At 46.4% G+C, this 18,397-nt stretch overlaps 3 protein-coding genes and 1 long non-coding RNA gene across 6 annotated transcripts in view; 1 reads left to right on the top strand and 3 right to left on the bottom strand.

Annotated features, from left to right (window-relative positions):
* Positions 1–1,826, top strand: part of AMN1 (antagonist of mitotic exit network 1 homolog) — a 33,514-nt gene extending 31,688 nt beyond the window's left edge. For all 3 annotated transcript variants that reach the window (XM_059682488.1, XM_059682489.1, XM_059682490.1), the window contains exon 7: positions 1,405–1,826. In XM_059682488.1, coding sequence (XP_059538471.1) covers positions 1,405–1,478 — 74 coding nt within the window. In that variant the 3' untranslated portion in view covers positions 1,479–1,826. The remainder of the gene's footprint in view (positions 1–1,404) is intronic.
* Positions 1,701–3,005, bottom strand: LOC132227424 (uncharacterized). The gene is made up of 2 exons (XR_009451180.1): positions 2,281–3,005; positions 1,701–2,036 (listed from the first exon to the last, which is right to left on the bottom strand). It is a non-coding gene; the product is annotated as an uncharacterized LOC132227424 (long non-coding RNA).
* Positions 3,006–4,723: 1,718 nt separating this feature from the next.
* ETFBKMT (electron transfer flavoprotein subunit beta lysine methyltransferase) lies at positions 4,724–16,488 on the bottom strand. The gene is made up of 4 exons (XM_059682497.1): positions 16,351–16,488; positions 9,772–10,210; positions 7,047–7,177; positions 4,724–5,840 (listed from the first exon to the last, which is right to left on the bottom strand). The coding sequence occupies exons 2-4, from the start codon at positions 10,095–10,097 to the stop codon at positions 5,497–5,499; spliced, it is 801 nt and encodes a 266-aa protein (XP_059538480.1). The 5' UTR covers positions 10,098–10,210; positions 16,351–16,488; the 3' UTR covers positions 4,724–5,496.
* LOC132227428 (BET1 homolog) lies at positions 10,159–16,466 on the bottom strand. Its single transcript, XM_059682498.1, has 4 exons — positions 16,351–16,466; positions 14,897–15,367; positions 13,386–13,452; positions 10,159–10,210 (listed from the first exon to the last, which is right to left on the bottom strand). Exon 2 carries the CDS (start codon positions 15,256–15,258, stop codon positions 14,902–14,904), a length of 357 nt encoding a protein of 118 aa, XP_059538481.1. The 5' UTR covers positions 15,259–15,367; positions 16,351–16,466; the 3' UTR covers positions 10,159–10,210; positions 13,386–13,452; positions 14,897–14,901.
* Positions 16,489–18,397: the final 1,909 nt, after the last annotated feature.

Raw genomic sequence — 18,397 nt, 5'->3', positions numbered from 1 at the left:
CATCCTCTCACCCAGGCTGGCCAGGCACCAGTGGGGACCCCCACCCTGATCCAGGACACCCTTCAGGGCAAACCAGCCAGCCCCACCCATGCACCAGGCCTCTATCCTATATAGTAAAAGGGTAATATGCCTCCCAGCACCGGGATCAGCAGAGCCGCGAGGCCTCCTGGCACCGGGATCAGCATGACAGGGGGCAGCACCCAAACCCCCTGATCGCCCTGCGGCTCTGTGTGTGACGGGGGCGGGGCCACAACCTCCCTATCCACCCTGCTCTGTTCGTGACAGGGGAAGGCGCTCCAACCCCCGATCCGCCCTGCTCTGTGCCTGATAGGGGGGAGCTCCCCAACCCCCTGATCGCCCTGCGGCTCTGTGTGTGACAGGGTGTGGCGCCCAAACCCCACCCACCCACCCACGGGCCCTGCTCTGTGTGTGACGGGGTAGAGCCATAACCTCCCCATCGGCCATGCCCTGAGTGTGACAGTGGCGGTGCCCCAACCCCCTGATCGGCTCTGCTCTGTGGGTGACAGAGGGCGGCGCCCCAACTCCCCTATCGGCCCTACTCTGTGAGTGACGGGGTGGCGCCGCAACCTCCCCATCGACCCTGCCTTGAGTGTGACGGGGCAGTGCCCCAACCCCCCAATCGGCCCTACCCCGAGCGAGACTGAGGGTGGCATCGCAACCTCCCAATCTGCCCTGCTCTGTGCATGACAGGGGAAGGTGCCCCAACTCCCCAATTGGCCCTGCTCTGAGCCCGACCAGGGGCTGCACCTAGGGATTGGGCCTGCCCTCTGCCACCCAGGAGCAGGCCTAAGCCAGCAGGTCGTTATCTCCTGAGGGGTCCCAGACTGCAAGAGGGCACAGGCCGGGCTGAGGGACCCCCCCTTCCCCCCGAGTGCACAAATTTTTGTGCACCGGGCCTCTAGTATATATATATTTTTAAAAGTGGTCTCCATCCATGTTAGTCATAGATTTTTAGAGAGATCGTAAAAGTTTCCTTACAAGTCATGTAAACAACTCCCTTGTTTTAAGGGAACAGAGCCCTGGCTGGGTGGCTCAGTTGGTTGGAGTATCATCCAGTACACCAAAAAGGTTGCGGGTTCCAGTCCCCATCAGGGCACATACATAGGTTGCGGGTTCAATCACCAGTCAGGGTGCATACGGGTGGCAACCAATTGATGTTTCTCTCTCACATCAATGTTTATATCTCTATCCCTTCCTCTCTCTCTAAAAATCAATAAAAACATATCCTTGGGTGAGGATTCCAAAAAATGGAACTGGAAGTCAAAACCTAAGTCACCTGATCCACAATCTCTAATTCTTTCCCCAATAGGACAGTTTCCTAAAGACACATGAAATATCTCTGATTACTATGAATTAATGTATTGTCAATGTTTCCTTTTATAGATCATTCACGAGAAGTCTTGGAGCAATTAGTCGGCCCAAACAAATTAAAGCAAGTGACATGGACTGCTTATTGATGCTTATCCAAGTTACGCTCTTCACACTGTCAGGAAATGATGGTCTTGGAGATTGGCTTTCCAACATGTAATATGGTTTGTGACTTACCAGACTCTTAAATGCTTTAATAGTGCTATTATTCTGTGTTTGTTTAATGAGTCATTGTTTTAGAATTTTAATCCTAGCATGCCCCTCTGATAGATTTGGGGGTAGGGGGAGAAGGCACTGTGTTTGTTTCTTAATAACAAAGATTTTAAATCACCTGTTTTCCCTGGAGATTTCCTTTTCCTACCTAAATATTTGAGCTGTTGTAAAAGAAATGTACCATTGTGGATAAATTTTAAGTAAAGGTATTTCTAAAAGTATAACTACCTTTTTAGCTATTTTCTGGCTCCTACCTTCCTGAAGTATTTAAATGCCCATTGGCCAAAAGCTAAGCTGAACACTGGCCTATAAATTCTGTATAGAATTTAATATTGCAGTGAAACAAAGAAACATAACAGTTAATGTCATAATCCATGATGTCATACACCTTAGCCATTCAGCATATGAATGTTACTGAGGCCCTTGCCCAGTCACTTATTTCATTAATTTTTTAAAATATATTTTAATGATTTTTTTTTCTTTTTTTACAGAGAGGAAGGAAGAGGGATAGAGAGTTAGAAACATCGATGAGAGAGAAACATCGACCAGCTGCCTCCTGCACACCCCCCACTGGGGATGTGCCCGCAACCAAGGTACATGCCCTTGACCAGAATCGAACCTAGGACCTTTCAGTCCAAAGGCTGAGGCTCTATCCACTGAGCCAAACCGGTTTGGCACCTTATTTCATTAATTTTTATGGCTATTTTTCTCTGAAAATAGTTCCCAGACCCAATTCCAACATAGGGTGGGGGATAGAATCAGATTCTATTCTATTCTGGAGGTAGAAACAGATTCTACAGGTTAAGGGTCCAGTCCTACAAGACTGCTCCCCTTCTGTCCCTGCCCACCCAGCACACTTCAGACACCAGTTTCAAGTCCAGGTTGTTACTTGTGTGTCTGATCAATTGGCTACAAATTGGAGGTACCCAGGATCCCTTTCTTGAGTTAGATTAGTTTCCTAGAAGGACTCACAGAACTCAGGAAAACCTGTTTACTCACTAAATTACCAGTTTGTTATAAAGAATATTAAAGGATAAAAATCAACATCCTGATGAAGAGATACACAGAGAGGTCACAAAAAAGGAGCCTTCTATCCTCACAGAGCTAGGGCCCAGAGCGGTGGCAGGTGGAAGGCTTCTGGAAGCTCTCCACACCCCCTCCCTGTGGGTTTTTATGGAGGCCTCATTATGTAGGCAGGGTTGATTGATTCGACTGGTTGTCCCTCTCACCTCCCCAGAAGATAGGGGTGGGACTGAAAATTCCAACTTGTATTCATGGTTGGTTCGGGACAACCAGCCCCCATTCTTAGGTGCTTTGCAAAAGTCACCTTAATTAACATCACATGAATAACAAGACACCTTTTCACCTTTATGGTTCTGGGTTCAGGAACTGAGAACAAGAGACCGCATCCTATCTAATAAAAGAGAAAAATGGTAATTGGTGTACGACGATACCCTTTTCATTGGCTAATCAGGGCTATATGCAAATTAACTGCCAACTAAGATTGGCAGTTAACTGCCAACAAGATGGCGGTTAATTTGCATATGTAGGCACAATGCAGAAAGGCGAAAGGGAAAGCAGGAAGAAGCCCCCTGCCACTGACAGTGATTGGAAACCCAGGGGGGAGCTAAGAGCTGGGGGGCAGGGCAAAGGCGGCCCTGGGGCCGCCTTTGCCGCCCTGGCCAGTGACAGCAGGAAGTAGGGGTGGAGCCAGTGATGGGAGCTGGACACGGTCGAAGCTGGTAGCCCCAGGAGCTAGGGGTCCCTTGCCTGGGCCTAAAGCGAAGCCCACGATCGTGGGGCCGCTGCAGCTGCGGGTCCCCGCTGCCCGGGCCGGACACCTAGGCCAGAGGTGTTAGGCCTGGGCAGGGGCGGAGCCTGCAACCACGGGGAGCTGGGGGTCCCCTGCCCAGGCCTGACACCTCTGCCGGAGGCCTCAGGCCTGGTCAAGGGGCCGATCCGGTGATTGGTGATCGGAGGGTGATGAGGGTCAACTCCTCTGGCCGAGGCATCAGGCCTGGGTGGGGGGCAGAGCTGGGGATTGGGGGGATATGATGGTCCCCTTGCCCAGGCCTGAAGCCTGGGTCAGAGGCGTCAGGCTTGGGCGGGGGGGTGGAGCAAGCCATCAGAGGGAGATGGGGGTCCCCTGCCCAGGCATAATTCCTGGGCCAGAGGCCTCAGGCCTGGGCGGGGGCCAGAGCCAGTGATCAGGGGGAGATGGGGGGTCCCCTGTCCAAGCCTGACACCTCTGGCGGAGGCGTCAGGCCTGGGCAAGGGGCCGATCAGGCGATCGGAGGGTGATGGGGGTCTACGCCTCTGGCCGAGGCATCAGGCCTGGGCTGGGGGCAGAACCAGTGATGGGGGGAAATGAGGGTCCCCTGCCCAGGCCTGACGCCTCTGTTAGAGGCGTCAGGCCTGGGCAAGGGGCCGATCCTGCGATTGGAGGGTGATGGGGGTCAACGCCTGAGGGCTCCCAGTATGTGAGAGGGGGCAGGCTGGGCTGAGGGACACTCCCCCCCCACACACACACCCAGTGCACGAATTTCCTGCACCGGGCCCCTAGTTTATAATAAAAGATGCTTATTGTTTAGGAAATTCCAAAAGTTTAGAGTACTATGAGCCAGGAATTATGGATGCAGACCAAATACATTGGATAAATATATTTTGGTCACATCCTTGAGAATAATGAGCCCTGCATTCTTAGCTCTAGGACTGGTCCAGGACGGTTCTCGGCCAGATGTCAGCGGTCTGGATGCTGGATGCTTACATTGGATAAATATATTTTGGTCACATCCTTGAGAATAATGAGCCCTGCATTCTTAGCTCTAGGACTGGTCCAGGACGGTTCTCGGCCAGATGTCAGCGGTTTGGATGCTGGATGCCAGGGCGTCTGGAGGATGGGCGTCCTCAGTCTTAGGGAGTAGTCGGAGGGGTACCCAAAGGTAAATAAATGTCCAGGCATTGATATAGGACGGGAAAATTCAAAAGTTTACGTTCCTAGGCTAGTTAAGACAAGAAAAAGAATTGTTTCCTTATGCCTTACCTTCATACTGTTAAAGTGACTCCATTTTGTATTTTCCCTATCTTCATTCTTTTTTTTTAAATCACTTAAAAGTTTCCCCCCAAATTTTATTTATTGGATATTTTTCCACTGATTTTTTTAGAGAGTGGAAGGGGCAGGGAGAGACAAAGTGAGAGAAGCATTGCATCGATTGGTTGCCCTTGAATGGAACTGAACCCAGGACCGATGCTCTATCCACTGAGCCAGACTGGCAAGGGCCCTATCTTCATTCTTTTCCTCAATATATACATACATCTTTTTTGCATAGTGGTATTCTATACACATTCTCCTTCACATTGTTCCTCTCTTATATCATAGTGGTTTGTTGTTTTTTTAATACATAAGATTCTATAAACCTGGGATGTGTAGTGGTGGCATAACCAATTTCTAACTAACCTTAGTAAGCCATAAAGAGGCATATGATGTCAGTACAGAATATGTTGGAAATTCTAAAATCTTTATTTTTACCCCTGGTTGTCCATTAAGACCCTATTATGTACTAAATACTATAGTCTTCTATATTTTATATTTTTGTTTGTTTAATTCAACACATCACATAGTTGTCCTCAATTACAGAAACCGACTCAGCTACAGTATCTAATTCTCTCCCCAATTTACGTATTGCTACCACTTACTGCCTTCTATAATTATATTCCGATAGCAGTAAAACTAGAAAAAAAATTACAGATAAAGAATTGTATATTTGGCATAATGCAGAACTAGTTACATGACAAAAGTCTAAATCTTCATGTTTTGGAAACAAGATTTGCCATTTCACAGGAACTGCATTCTTCAAACATAGGTGTATCCACACTTGGAAGCATTTTGACAATTCAAGGCTGGAAATCCCACACGGTGCTTGTTGTCAATCCGTTGTTTTCCTGCCTAGTAGGTTCTGGAAGCGAATATTCTACCACTTTGTGCAGCTGGTGCTGAATGCTGTGTCCTCTGAACTGGGGCCGGCCTGGGTCACCAATCAGTACTCGAGTTTTGTGAGTCCAAAAGCAATCCTTCAACCATCGATGTAGACTATCTGCAAGGTCTTCATCATAAAACATATCTCCAAGCACAATAAGGTCCCACTTATCTTGTTCCAAATCCAAAATGTTTTTGGTTAAAATGGGAAAAGGTTTCAGTTGGTTCAATTCACAATTTAGTGTGATAGCCATTCCTGCAACTTTAAAAAAGGACATGATGAATTGGTATATACTAGTACTAGACTGTTTGAATTCCCTATTGATTAATTTAGTTTATAATATCTCTTAACAATGTTTTCTCCCTTTAAAAAGATTCTTTTAAAACATATTTCTAGCCCTAGCCGGCTTGGCTCAATGGATAGAGTGTCAACCTGCGGATTGAAGGGTCCCAGGTTTGATTCCTGCCAAGGGCACATGCCTGGATTGCGGGCTTGATCCCCAGGGGCGTGCAGGAGGCAGCTGATCAATGATTCTTTCTCATCATTGATGTTTCTATCTCTCTCTCCTTCTCCCTTCCTCTCTGAAATCAATAAAGAAATATATCAAAAAAACAAAAACATATTTTTATTGATTTTTTTTTAGAAAGAAAGGGAGGGAAAAGGAGAGAAAGAGAAACATTGATGTAAGAGTGAAACATCGATTGGCTGCCTCCTGCATGCCCCCACCAGGGATTGAGCCCGAAACCCAGGCATGTGCCCCGACCAAGAATCAAACCAGCAACCTTTTGGTACACAGGATGACCCAACCAACTGAGCTACACTGGCCAGGGCAAAGTTGTGTGTATGTGTGTATTAATTGATTTTAGAGAGAGGAAAGGAGAGAGAGAGAGAGAGAGAGAGAGAGACATCTATCAGTTGCCTCCTGCATGCGCCCTGACCAGGGATCGAACCTGTGTAGGTGCCCTGACTGGGGGAATCAAACAGGCCACCCTTCAGTGTACAGGACGATACTCTAACCAACTGAGCCACACCGGCCAGGTTTCCTTTTTTTGTTGAAAGATATTTTTAGGTAAGAAAGCCTGAAGTTAATGCCAATGTAAGCTATTTATTGTGATTTTCAAATCTATGACTGGATATCCTGAATATAAAACAAACAAAAACACACCTGGAAATGTTGGAGTTTGAAGGAACATTTGTTGATCTCAATAACCACAAAGTCTGGTTATTGGGAGACAGGGAAACAAGCCTTGGGCTTGAGCAAGATGGCAAGTTAAAACTGAGCCCCCTGTATAAAATAAGGATCTTCAAGGACTAGATCCTCAGTGAAAGGGAAGACTAGAAGAAAATCAGATAAAATTAAAACTTATCTGTCTGGTATAGGCTATCATATTGAGGCATCATAGATATTTATCCTGGAAGGGGAAAAACAGGATGAGCTTCACAGATTTTTAAATATGAAATCCTTACTAGGGTCTATGTCATTGGCCAAGATCCTCGATGCCCCACTCATCTTAGCAGCGATAGCTGTAGCTCCGCATCCACTCCCGAGATCTAACACAGATTTTCCTCTGACAACATCAGGATTATCCAAAAGATACCTAAGTTAGAAAAAATGGGGAAAGCATGGGAGAAATTCAGTAGAGCTATTCAAAAAGAAAGTAATTTCTTTGGGTTCAATGAACAAAGAAATAATGGAACTTAGCAGAAGAATTTGGTCTGATCTTGGCAAGTTTGGCCTGACCAGAGTGAGACAAAATGTCAATCTTAAGAGCTGGACAAAGGTGGCAGAGAGAGGACCTAGTCATTTGATTATTCTTCAGCATGTGTGAAGAACAGTACCACACAGTTACTAATCAGGCGCTTCAAGTCAACTGTTTAAAAGTTTTGAACACTTACTGTGACCCAGAAATGATCAAGAACTAAGAATCCAGACTGACAAAATACGACTATAATCAGGACTCAGTACACTAGAGCCAAAATCCAACTTCTCCTTTTGATTGTTCATCAGAGTGGTTTTACATTGCTTGAATTGTCTTATAATGACCATCAAAGTCCAGTTCAACCAAAGAATTTGGACCAGGGCTAAGTAGTTACCAAACAATTGAAGATGAGTGGGAAACACTGACATAATGAATTTCAACAGACACTTGATCTTAGTGTTAGAATAATGAAGAATAGCGGGGACTATAGCAAAGTAGAGGTGTGTATGCCATGTCTAAAGGGACAGCTGCTACCCATCTTCAGCTAATTGTTGCCACACAGAAATCCCATGTTATCAGAGATGATTTCTGTTTTTCAAATCAATGCATATTTTTACATGAAATCTCTCAGGTTTTAAATGTTAGGAATTGACTTTTAAAAAGAAGTGTGTTGAGAAGCCAGAGCTGGTGTATTGAATTAAGAATATGCAGAGTATGGCCCGGTGAATGAAGAGACCCAAGCCATCCACAGCAGAGCAGCAGGTGGCTAGCTCCCTCTGCATGGCAGCTTCCACTTTGGGGAGGTGAAAACAGGGGGTCATTTTGACTGAAGGTGGTTTCAATACACCCACAAAGGAAATAGAATCACAAGATTTATTGCTTCCAGATCCCAGAAAGCAAGGAGGTACAATGAGCTGAGGGGAGGGCAGTCTTCTGTTCCAGGTCACAGTGGAGATAGAGAGGGAGATGCACAGGTGAATTGGGCAGAGGTCACTAACTTTTCCAGGACTTAACTCTAAGTGGTTATTCTAAAAGGTTACCTGGGAAAAGCAAATCGGGAACTTACAGCAGGTATCCTAAACTCAGATCCTTTAAAAATGCCCATGTTCAGTGTCAGCAGGGTTATCACACTGTAAAACGCCTAGGCAGCAACTCTCTTCTCATCACAATAAGTAAAAGCGAAACAGAATACAGCTGTGGGTCACCAGTTTGTGTTCTGATTCACACAGCCTCTTAAGGATTTGACTGTATATTTGGAGTTGATAAACAATAACTTCAATAGAAAACAGTCACTTATAATGCCAGTACTTTTTAAATATGATGTGAAGAGTAAAGCTTGGAAATTTGGCAACACAACCATCAGAAAATTGAAATTGTTTGATGCCACCTGGAAAGCTTTCCAGTCCTCAGTTTTCTCCCAAAAGCTCTGTTTGCATTTTGCTTTTCATTTGAAACTATGTATAGCATTAACTCTGTTTGGCCATACCATTCATGTGAAAGAGAAGTCCTTAGCCTTTTTGTTTTCCAGCCCTGTGACCTCAAGGCATAAACAGATGAAATCATTTACCAATCCAAGAGCAAAGACTAGATTAAAAGCTGAAAATTCTAGTCTTTGTTTCAGCAGCTGTGTTTTAATAAAAAGCATAGTGTGAATGTGAGAAAATTTCCTAAAGAAGAGCTCCGCAGTGTGGAGAGGTGGAAGGAGGGACCTTACAATGCAGATTCAAGTCGTGAGTTCACCTGAGATGTCAATAAACCACTAGTGAAGAGGGAGTCCTTGAGCAGCCCATTCAGTCTCCTTTCCTTACAGTGGTTCTCAACCTTCTGGCCCTTTAAATACAGTTCCTCATGTTGTGACCCAACCATAAAATTATTTTCGTTGCTACATCATAACTGTAATGTTGCTGTTATGAATCATAATGTAAATATCTGATATGCAGGATGGTCTTAGGCGACCCCTGTGAAAGGGTTGTTCGACCACCAAAGAGGTCGCGACCCACAGGTTGAGAAACGCTGCTTAGGACACTGAGAAGAGGCAATGATGGAGGGGTGTGAGGCCTCAGGGGCATCACTGACAGGATTAGGTTGGGAGAGCTGAAGGACTGGGGCCTTAGGTTCTATCTGGGACCCCTGCACTGGCCATACATTATGAACCATGAACCTGAGAACAGTGTAAGGTCTGGATATTTATAGCTACCTCTGGTCTTGATGGCTGACCCTAGGACTTCTCTTGGGAAAAGGACTGTATTTGGGGAAATACCTTGATAAGCTTGGAGTAGAAGGTAAAACTATGTAACAAAGCAACCAAAAAAAAAAAAAAAAAAAAAAGCTTAACCTCAAAATTCAGAAAAGAAGAATGTGGGTTTTTCTGTTTGTGTGTGTGTGGGGGGGGGGGGGAGAGGCGGGCAGGGGGGAAATGCAGAGTTGGAAGGGCTGAAAAGAGAAAGGACTGTTGCAAACTTAAAAGGTTCCCATTTCAGTTAGGGCAGTACCTAGACAGGGCTTGGCCTCCTGGCCAGTAGATCGCCCAGTAAGGATCGCTGTGGGGCCACAGGTCAGCTCTTTCCCACCAAAACTTGCATCTGGGGGTAAAAAGCCGCAACCGGATCTCAGGGGTGAGGCTGCCACTGCTGGTGACTTCAGTGTTCTCCTCCAAGAAGGCCTTCATCTCAGGGTCCAGAAAGCTCCCGTTCCCTCTCCGGGGACAGTGGCCCCAGGGAAACAAGGAGAGACCGCTGCTTCTCACGGCCTTCTGAAAGATACCACAGCGGTTCCCTGGACACAGTGCCAGTGTCCTCCAACCTGGGCTCAAAGCCATCCGTCCTTTTCCAAGCCACAGGCTCTGTCACCGCCGCTAGTAAGAGCTGCTCCTCAGGGGCAAAGTATAAGGATCTGGCTGCCAACTTGATCCCAACTGGAATCTCTAGATTTCTAAAAACAGAAATAATACTGAAAATTCCAAGGCTCACCAACACTTCCATATCCTATCCTATCTAATAATAGACAAACATGGTAATTGACCGTACCTTCACTACGCCTTCCATTGGCTAATCAGCGTGATATGCAAATTAACCCAACCAAGATGGCAGCCTGCAGCCATGCAGCTGAAGCGAGCAGGAGGCTTGCTTGCTCCAGTGATAGAGGAAGCCAAGGTTCCCCGCCTGCGGCGGCCCAGCTCTGAGCTCCAAAAGCAACAAAGTTTCAATTATAGAAGCTAAACAAACCCCAGATACCTGCTTTCAGCAGGCTGTGGCCTCAGAGCTGGAACGAGCAGGAGCAGCTCTCAGGTCCAGTGATGGCAACAAAGTTTCAACTATAGAAGCTAAACAAAACCCAGAATAAAAAAAAAAAGAAAAAAAGGAGAGGCTGGAAGCTTCAGTCGCTGGCCAGCCTGAAAATGGCCCTCAACCCCTCACCCAGACTGGCCAGGAACCCCAGTGGGGACCCCCACCCTAAAGGGGTTGTGGCCAGCCTGAAAACAGCCATCAGCCCCTCATTCAGTCTGGCCAGGCACCCCAGTGGGGAACCCCACCCTGAAGGGGGTGTGACCAGTTGCAAACAGCCATCAGCCCCTCACCCAGGCTGGCCAGGCACCCAAGCGGGAACCCCATCCTGGTCCAGAACACCCTTCAGGGCAAACCAGCCGGCCCCCACCCATGCACCAGGCCTCTATCCTATACAGTAAAAGGGTAATATGCAAATTGACCCTAACAGCAGAACGACTGGGAATGACTGGTCACTATGACACACACTGACCACCAGGGGGCAGACACTCAATGCAGGAACTGCCCTCTGGTGGTCAGTGCACTCCCACAGGGGGAGCTCTGCTCAGCCACAAGCCAGGTTGATGGCTGCCAGTACAGCGGTGGTGGTGGGAGCCTCTCCCGCCTCCTCAGCAGCACTAAGGATGTCCGACTGCAGCTTAGGCCTGCTCCCTGCTGGCAAGTGGACATCCCCCGAGGGCTCCTGGGCTGCCAGAGGGATGTCTGATTGCCAGCTTAGGCCCAATCCCCTGGGGAGCGGGCCTAAGCCAGCAGGTGGTCAACCCCCAAGGGTTCCCAGACTACAAGAGGGCACTGGCCAGGCTGAGGTGCCGGGGTCCTGCCCCAGCAGGTCCAGGGGTCCCCAAAGGCGTAGACGGAGTCGGCGAAGAAGGATGACACGGAGACAGCGTTCAGTTGATCAGCAGCCTAGCCAGGATCTCCAGCCAAGTTCTGGTCTCGATCTCCAGAGAGGTTCTGCTTAGGATCTCCAGCCAGGTTCTGTCCAGGTTCTCCAGGCAGGTCCAGTCACCAGGTTCTAGTCAGGCTCTCCTGCCAATCTCCGCAGTCAGGTTCAGTCCAGGATCCCCTGCCATGCTCTCTCGCCAGGCTCCGCCTCCAGGCTCCGAGGCCAGTCCCTGTCCAGGATCCTCCGGCATGCTCTCGCCAGCGAAGTTCTTCTGTCTCTAGAGAATGCTCTGTGTAGGTTCTGTGCCTAGGCTCTGTCTCTCTTGGTCCTGTCTTCCAAGCCCTGTGTTCTAAGTTCTGTGTTCTGAGTTCTGTCTTCTAAGTTCTGTCTCCTGAGTTCTGTGTCTTGCTGTCTTGTTACATCTGTATTTATACCAGTTGATTCAATCCTATCAATCTCTATTACAAAGGTTAGGGCGTTTCTTATCTCCATTCCAGGGAGTAAAGATTATGTAGCTTAAGCATGATTGTTTGTAGTTAAAGTGATTAACTACCCGCCTGGCACTTAGTTGAGGGGTTTTATTCCCTCCCTAACTTCAGGGGAAAATCCCTACCTGGGGATTCAACCTTTCTCGGAGAGGTGACCTTGGTTAAAACACAGCGCCAAGAAGGTGAGCAAACATATTAAGAACCGTATGCCATATATGCCAGGTCCCTTGAAACAGCAAGGATGGACCGGCTCCCGGCACTGAGGGACCCCCCGAGTGCACAAATTTTTGTGCACCAGGCCTCTAGTTATATAGTAAAATATTACAGTGTAGGCTCTGTAAGCTCTGTAGCAGATGATCCACAAGCACAAGTTCATTTTATTTTTTTAATGTATTGATTTTTAGAGAGAGAGAGGAAGGAAGAGAGCAAGAGAGAAACACTGATTTGTTGTTCCACTTATTTATGCATTCATTGGTTGATTCTTATATGCTCTGACTAGGGATTGAACCTGCAACCTTGGTAAATGGGGCAACACTCTAACCCAATGGGCAGTACAAGTTCATTTTAGATGAAAGCATTGGTACATCAATTTAGGAAAATCCAATCTTTTAAAAGCATGTCTTTTTACAACAGAATCCTTTTAGTAATTTCAAATGACAAATGTACAAGCATTTGATTTTGAGAGAAATCTTCAGGAACAATGCCTGTTACATAAAATAAGGTATACCTTTAAAGTTCTTTTATACATAACCTAGCCAGTTTGGCTCAGTGGACAGAGCATCAGCCTGCAGACCGAAGGGTCCTGGGTTCAGTTCTGGTCAAGGGCACATACCTTGGTTGCAGGCTCCCCCCTGGCCTAGGCCCTGGTCGGGGCTCATGCAGGAGGCAACCAATCCATGTTTCTATCACATTGATACTTCTTTCTGTTTTTCCCTCTCTCTTCCACTCTCTCTCAAAATCAATGGAAAAATATCCTTGAGTGAGGATTTATAAATAAATAAAGTGCAATTAAAAAAAAAAAAGCCCAGCTGGTTTGGGTCAGTGGATAGAGTGTCAGCCTGTGGACTGAAGGGTCCCTGGTTCGATTCAGGTCAACCCATGTCTGGGTTACAGGCTCGATCCCCAGTAGGGGGGGTATGCAGAAGGCAGCCAGTCAGTGATTCTCTCTCACCATTGATGTGTGTGTGTGTCTCTCTCTCTCCCTTCCTTTCTGAAATCAATTAAAAAAATTTAAAAAAATAAAGTTCTTTCATACATTTAGTCACCTTTAAGCAGGCACTGTGCTTGGCAATTCTGAACAAAATAAAAGTCTAAGAAGCTAGCATTTTAGTTGGGATAAGCCTAATTAACAGGCAAACATAGTTTTGCCTTTATGAAGTCTAGCCAAGAGTTATGGAGGCTAATGAAGCATAATTTTCTGTAGGCAGAACTGTACAAATTATACTTACCACACTCTATTTCAATAATGATTGTCATAGCATAAAACATCTATGTGAACAGATTCAGGTCTTTTTCCTTAAAAAAAACGAAACAAAAACAAAAACATTAAGGATTTCATTGTAATAAAAGAATATCAACTCCCAAATCTCTTTCTATACATATGTGATGATTCATCGTTACCAAGCCTGGGTTGAAAAGACTTATTCCAAAAGAAAACCACCTTGAAAAGAAAAAGTAGGAATGAGAAAGAGTTTTATTTTTTTTCAACTTATTTCATTAAAAATTTATTTTTAAAGCTCATAAATGAGTAAATTCCAAAGTAGCAATACAGAGTACAGTGGGGCCTTGACTTACGAGTTTAATTTGTTCCGTGACGGAGCTCGTAACTCAAATTACTCGTATGTCAAATCAATTTTCACCATCACAATGACATGTGATGCTGTGCTGATGTTGTGGCGTTCACTGTGACGTTCGCTGCGCCAACTAGCGGTAGGGTATCTGAAGCTGGCTCATAGCCCGAATTTTAGCTCGCAACTCAAAGCAAAAAATCGGCTGAGAGACGGCTCGTATCTCAAAAAAATCATTAGTCGGGACACTCGTAAGTCAAGGCCCCACTGTATTTAAGAACATTTTAATATTTCTACTCAACATTCTACCTTCGTTTTGCTTTCTATAAACAAATATACTGTATTAAGACAACAATACTCTTACCCCTACGTTCAGTGCTAAGTGCTTTCAATGATCTATTTTGAGCACATAATAATGCAGAGACAATTAATTTTCTTGAACATGTTATTTCCAGTCAGAGCTTAGCAATTACTTTAGCTTCACATTATTCTGCCACAAATGATAACCAAATGGCCTAAGTAGCTAAAATCATAAAGCTATTTTAAGCCAAGCCAATGGTATGTATAAAGTTAATATAAAATAACAAGTATACTGGTTCACAATATGCCAAATAATAAGATTTATTAAAGAATGAGGTCCTTGGGCAAAGGGGGAAGAGGAGTCATATAATAAAAAATTATTAGAAAAACATCGTAGGTAAAAAGAAATCTGCCTACAATGTAACCAAATCAAGGAGGAAACGGGAGTACAGCGTTAGGGTTGATGTCATTCAGGAAAATACGCTTACCATTCCACCACAAACCTGATCACTGCAAGAGCTCAGGACCAGGCTCTCCACTCTATTATTCTTCCACTAATTTTCTTTACATGGAACATAACCTACGTTTATGATAACAGAACACTATCCTGCTACTTAATCTGATAGCAAACAATAGAAAAACAATGGACTGACTTTTGGCTATCTCAATACCCCTGAAAACAGGGGCAAAATGAGTCATTAAGAAACAGCATTCAAAGAGCAGTGTTATGTAATGTGATTTATAAAACAGGTAAAATTCTGTAACTGTCGATGGAAAAAGTCGTATTTGAAAATGAGGAGTGTTTTGATGCTGATTTTTTACCAAAATGGCACCCCAAGCCACGTAAGTTGGAACAAATTGCAAACTCACACTTGCATCACCTCAGTTTAATAATCCAATATATGACAAAAAAGACAAACAATGAAAACAGCATCATATAGCACATCAGCTTTGTTTGGCTCCCTCTGGATAAAATCTTCAGTTTTCCCATAGTTCTACCTAGAAATCCAGTTGTGGAATCAAATTGTGGCTCCATTTCAGCTAGTAATTTATTTTGAGTTTTAACTTCATGGCCTATCTCAATGGAAAGATCTTTCACAGCCTTTACTTTGCGCCTCAGGCTTTCGGTGTGTCTCTCATTTTCTTCTTCACAGGCACTATATCCACTATTAGCAGAGCCATAGTTCCCATAGCTGCCAGGAGGTACACCTGCGCCCAGGCCTGCGTGCGACATCCTGGCAGAAGATAGAGGGAAAAGGCAGGCGGGAGTGAGGCAGGAAGGGCCAGGGGTCGCCGGACCTCGTCTTCAGGACCGGGGTCCAGCGAATCACCAACTACTTCCCCTGCAGCGCCACGACAGAAACAGCAGTTTTAAACCCAAATTACACACGTAGTTGTTTGGGACCTCTGCTCTGTTCTGCAAACACGGTTTAGTCTTATATTCATCAAAGTCAGCGCTTTTCAACTGGTGTACCTCAAGAATGTTTAAAGCATGCAATACCTGACTTGTTTTCCTTGGATTGTCAAATTTAAAAAATGACAACAGCCAACACAAAATAGTTTGGTGTGAATGAATCAAAATTATACCTATTTTTTGGTCAGATGGGCAAAATATGTATTGTTTTGTTGTGCCTAAGTCTTCTAATAATGAGCTTATATGTGCCAGAAGATGAAAAAGGCCGAAAGTCGCCGACCTAAGTATTTAAAGCAGGTCTGCAACTCAACTGCCTTCCAGGAGCCAGGCTGGCGCTGAACGAGGGGGTGCAGGCGGAGGGTGGGGGAACGGAGGGGCTGTGCCAAGTGGAGACGGCTTCCCAAGACTGGCCCACAGAGGGCAGCCAAGTGCGCCAGGCAGCAAGCCTCGGCAGCTCTTCCCGTTCCTCAAAATAATCCAGACACTCACGCACAAGCTCCCACTTTTAAACGTTTGCGATTAATCAGGATATCAAACCACCCGGCAGGACGAAATGCCTGCGAACGGAGGCTGGACTTCCGAGGGGGGAGTCAGAACTGACGCTATCTGGGGAGTCGCTCGCGGCCTGAGGCCCCATTGGACTAATCCTGTTCGGAGGGACTGGGTTGGCCCTTGAACGGCACCAGCCCAAGGCTTAGGGAGAGCAAATGAGCGAGGGTTTGGGGGTGGACACCACACCTGCCCCTCCCAGCCCAGCACCAATCGGTTATGAGTATGTGCTTATGGGGACGACACTGACAGCACGTGCACTAAGTGATCGGGGAATGCGACCGTTCACCAGGGTCCGTTCCCAAGCGTCGGTGACCACGTGTGTCCCCCCAGGAGGACCGCGCAGTCCTCCCGTCCGCTTACCTGGCTTGGCTCACGCGCCCCGGGAAGCGAGCGCGCAGGGCGCGTCTGCCACTCGCCACTCGCCGTGCGCGTCTATTCCTGCACTTTTCCCCGCTGCGCGCGGGCCCCGCAGCCCGAGCGGGGGCTGGAGAAGCGCGGGCCCCGTGGCGGCGGCCCCCCGCGGCGGTGACCCCGGTGCGGGCGCCGCCCTCCTTCCCAGCCGCGCTTCCGCTCACCCGCCCTGCGCTTCTTAAAGGGGCAGGAGGGGAGAAACCAGAGGGCGCCCTGACCTCGCGTTGGAAGTCAGGGGACGCCAAGTTCTGATTTCTAAAGTATTTCTAAAGTTAGGAAGCCCTTTAGGATGATTAGTGCCATTCACACTTCTAGGCGCCGGACAGAGTGGCTTGCCAAATAGAGTATGCACCCTTGATGATGCTTACATTGAACTGCGATTAAACCATAATGGTAATGTTAATAAATGTACCATCTAAATCTGTTTGCAATGTAAATCAGTCAAGTTCTGGACCCAGGTGTCCGTTTCCCAACTGGACTCAGGTATCCCACTGGCCCCTGAATTCAACACATTCCAAAATTAACTCACCGTCTCATCTGATAACAATTAAAACTTGCGTCGCGCCTGCCAAAGGAGGAAAAAATTGTCCCAAACCAAGAACTAGGCAAACCATGTTTCTGCATCTTACTTGGTAGTTTCAGAAATGAACTGGCAGTCACCTGTCGCTTGGGTTCTCTGCTTCTGCCTTTAGATGGTTTCTGCTTTCCCTGTACACAGAACGAAACTGCTATCCTATTAACAGCCCCAGGTGCATCCTGATCCTCTGCTTCTTAGATGGCATGTTTATTAGGGATAGGCTACACACGTGGTATTTCAGAGTATTCTGCTCTCCATTTCCTCTATAACAGTGGTTCTCAACCTTCCTAATGCCGCGACCCTTTAATACAGTTCCTCATGTTGTGGTGACACCCAACCATAAAATTATTTTCGTTGCTACTTCATAGCTGTAATTTTGCTAATGTTATGAATCGTAATGTAAATATCTGATATGCAGGATGTATTTTCATTGTTACAAATTGAACATAATTAAAGCATAGTGATTAATCACAAAAACAATATGTAATTATATATGTGTTTTCCCATGGTCTTAGGTGACCCCTGTGAAAGGGTTGTTCGACCCCCAAAGGGGTCACGACCCACAGGTTGAGAACCGCTGCTCTATAATTACCAGTATGGTGTTTTTATGACTGTGTATAAAACTGTGTTCATTAATTTAGTAGCTGCTTTTTTTTAAAATATATTTTATTGATTTTTTTACAGAGAGGAAGGGAGAGAGATAGTTAGAAACATCGACATGGATGAGAGAGAAACATCGATCAGCTGCCTCCTGCACATCTCCCACTGGAGAAGTGCCCGCAACCCAGGTACATGCCCTTGACCGGAATCGAACCTGGGACCTCTCAGTCCGCAAGCCGACGCTCTATCCACTGAGCCAAACCGGTTTCGGCTAGTAGCTGCTTTTTAAAAAAAATCGCTGCTGATGTAAATCTTTGTTTTCTCAACTGTAAGTCCTCATTCCCATATACTAGTATTCACCAACTAGAGGCCCAGTGCACGAAATTTGTGCACTGGTAGGACTGCTGGCTGGGTACTCCCTCCCTTCCCCCGGCCACCTTCCCCCTGCCGCTGCTGCTGATGGTCACCTGCGCTTGGATCTGCGGGTCGATCGGCCCCCACCTGGCAACCAGTAGCTCCCACCCATCTTGGCCTGGTGCCACCCACTCACCTGCTCCACCATCCCACCTCAGTCCTGCGCTCATTAGGGCCCTGCAGTGCCTCCATGCCGCTGGCTGCCAGTGCTGTGTCACCAACGCCCGCCATGTTCCACACCACCCCCTGGTGTTCAGCGCACATCATAGGAAGTGGTTGAACTCCTAGTCAAGAGGACAATTTGCATGTTGGGTTTTTATTATAGAGGATTCTCTTGCAAGCAATAAACCATAATACATATTCAAGATCGATTTACCTAAGACTTGTTTTTAACCAGCTTGTGTT

Source organism: Myotis daubentonii, chromosome 2 (assembly GCF_963259705.1).
Source record: "Myotis daubentonii chromosome 2, mMyoDau2.1, whole genome shotgun sequence".
NCBI classification, from domain to species: Eukaryota; Metazoa; Chordata; class Mammalia; order Chiroptera; family Vespertilionidae; genus Myotis; species Myotis daubentonii.
This window is presented reverse-complemented; position numbering and strand designations above follow the sequence as displayed.

Excerpts from the sequence above, each read along its gene's own strand:
- LOC132227428 (XM_059682498.1), bottom strand. The coding sequence starts at position 15,258 with ATGTCGCACGCAGGCCTGGGCGCAGGTGTACCTCCTGGCAGCTATGGG.
- ETFBKMT (XM_059682497.1), bottom strand. The coding sequence starts at position 10,097 with ATGGCTTTGAGCCCAGGTTGGAGGACACTGGCACTGTGTCCAGGGAAC. Across the intron at positions 7,178-9,771 it reads GGAGGCCAAGCCCTGTCTAG|GTATCTTTTGGATAATCCTG; the intron begins GTACTGCCCTAA and ends TTTCTAACTTAG. Across the intron at positions 5,841-7,046 it reads GGCCAATGACATAGACCCTA|TTGCAGGAATGGCTATCACA; the intron begins GTAAGGATTTCA and ends CCTTTTTTAAAG.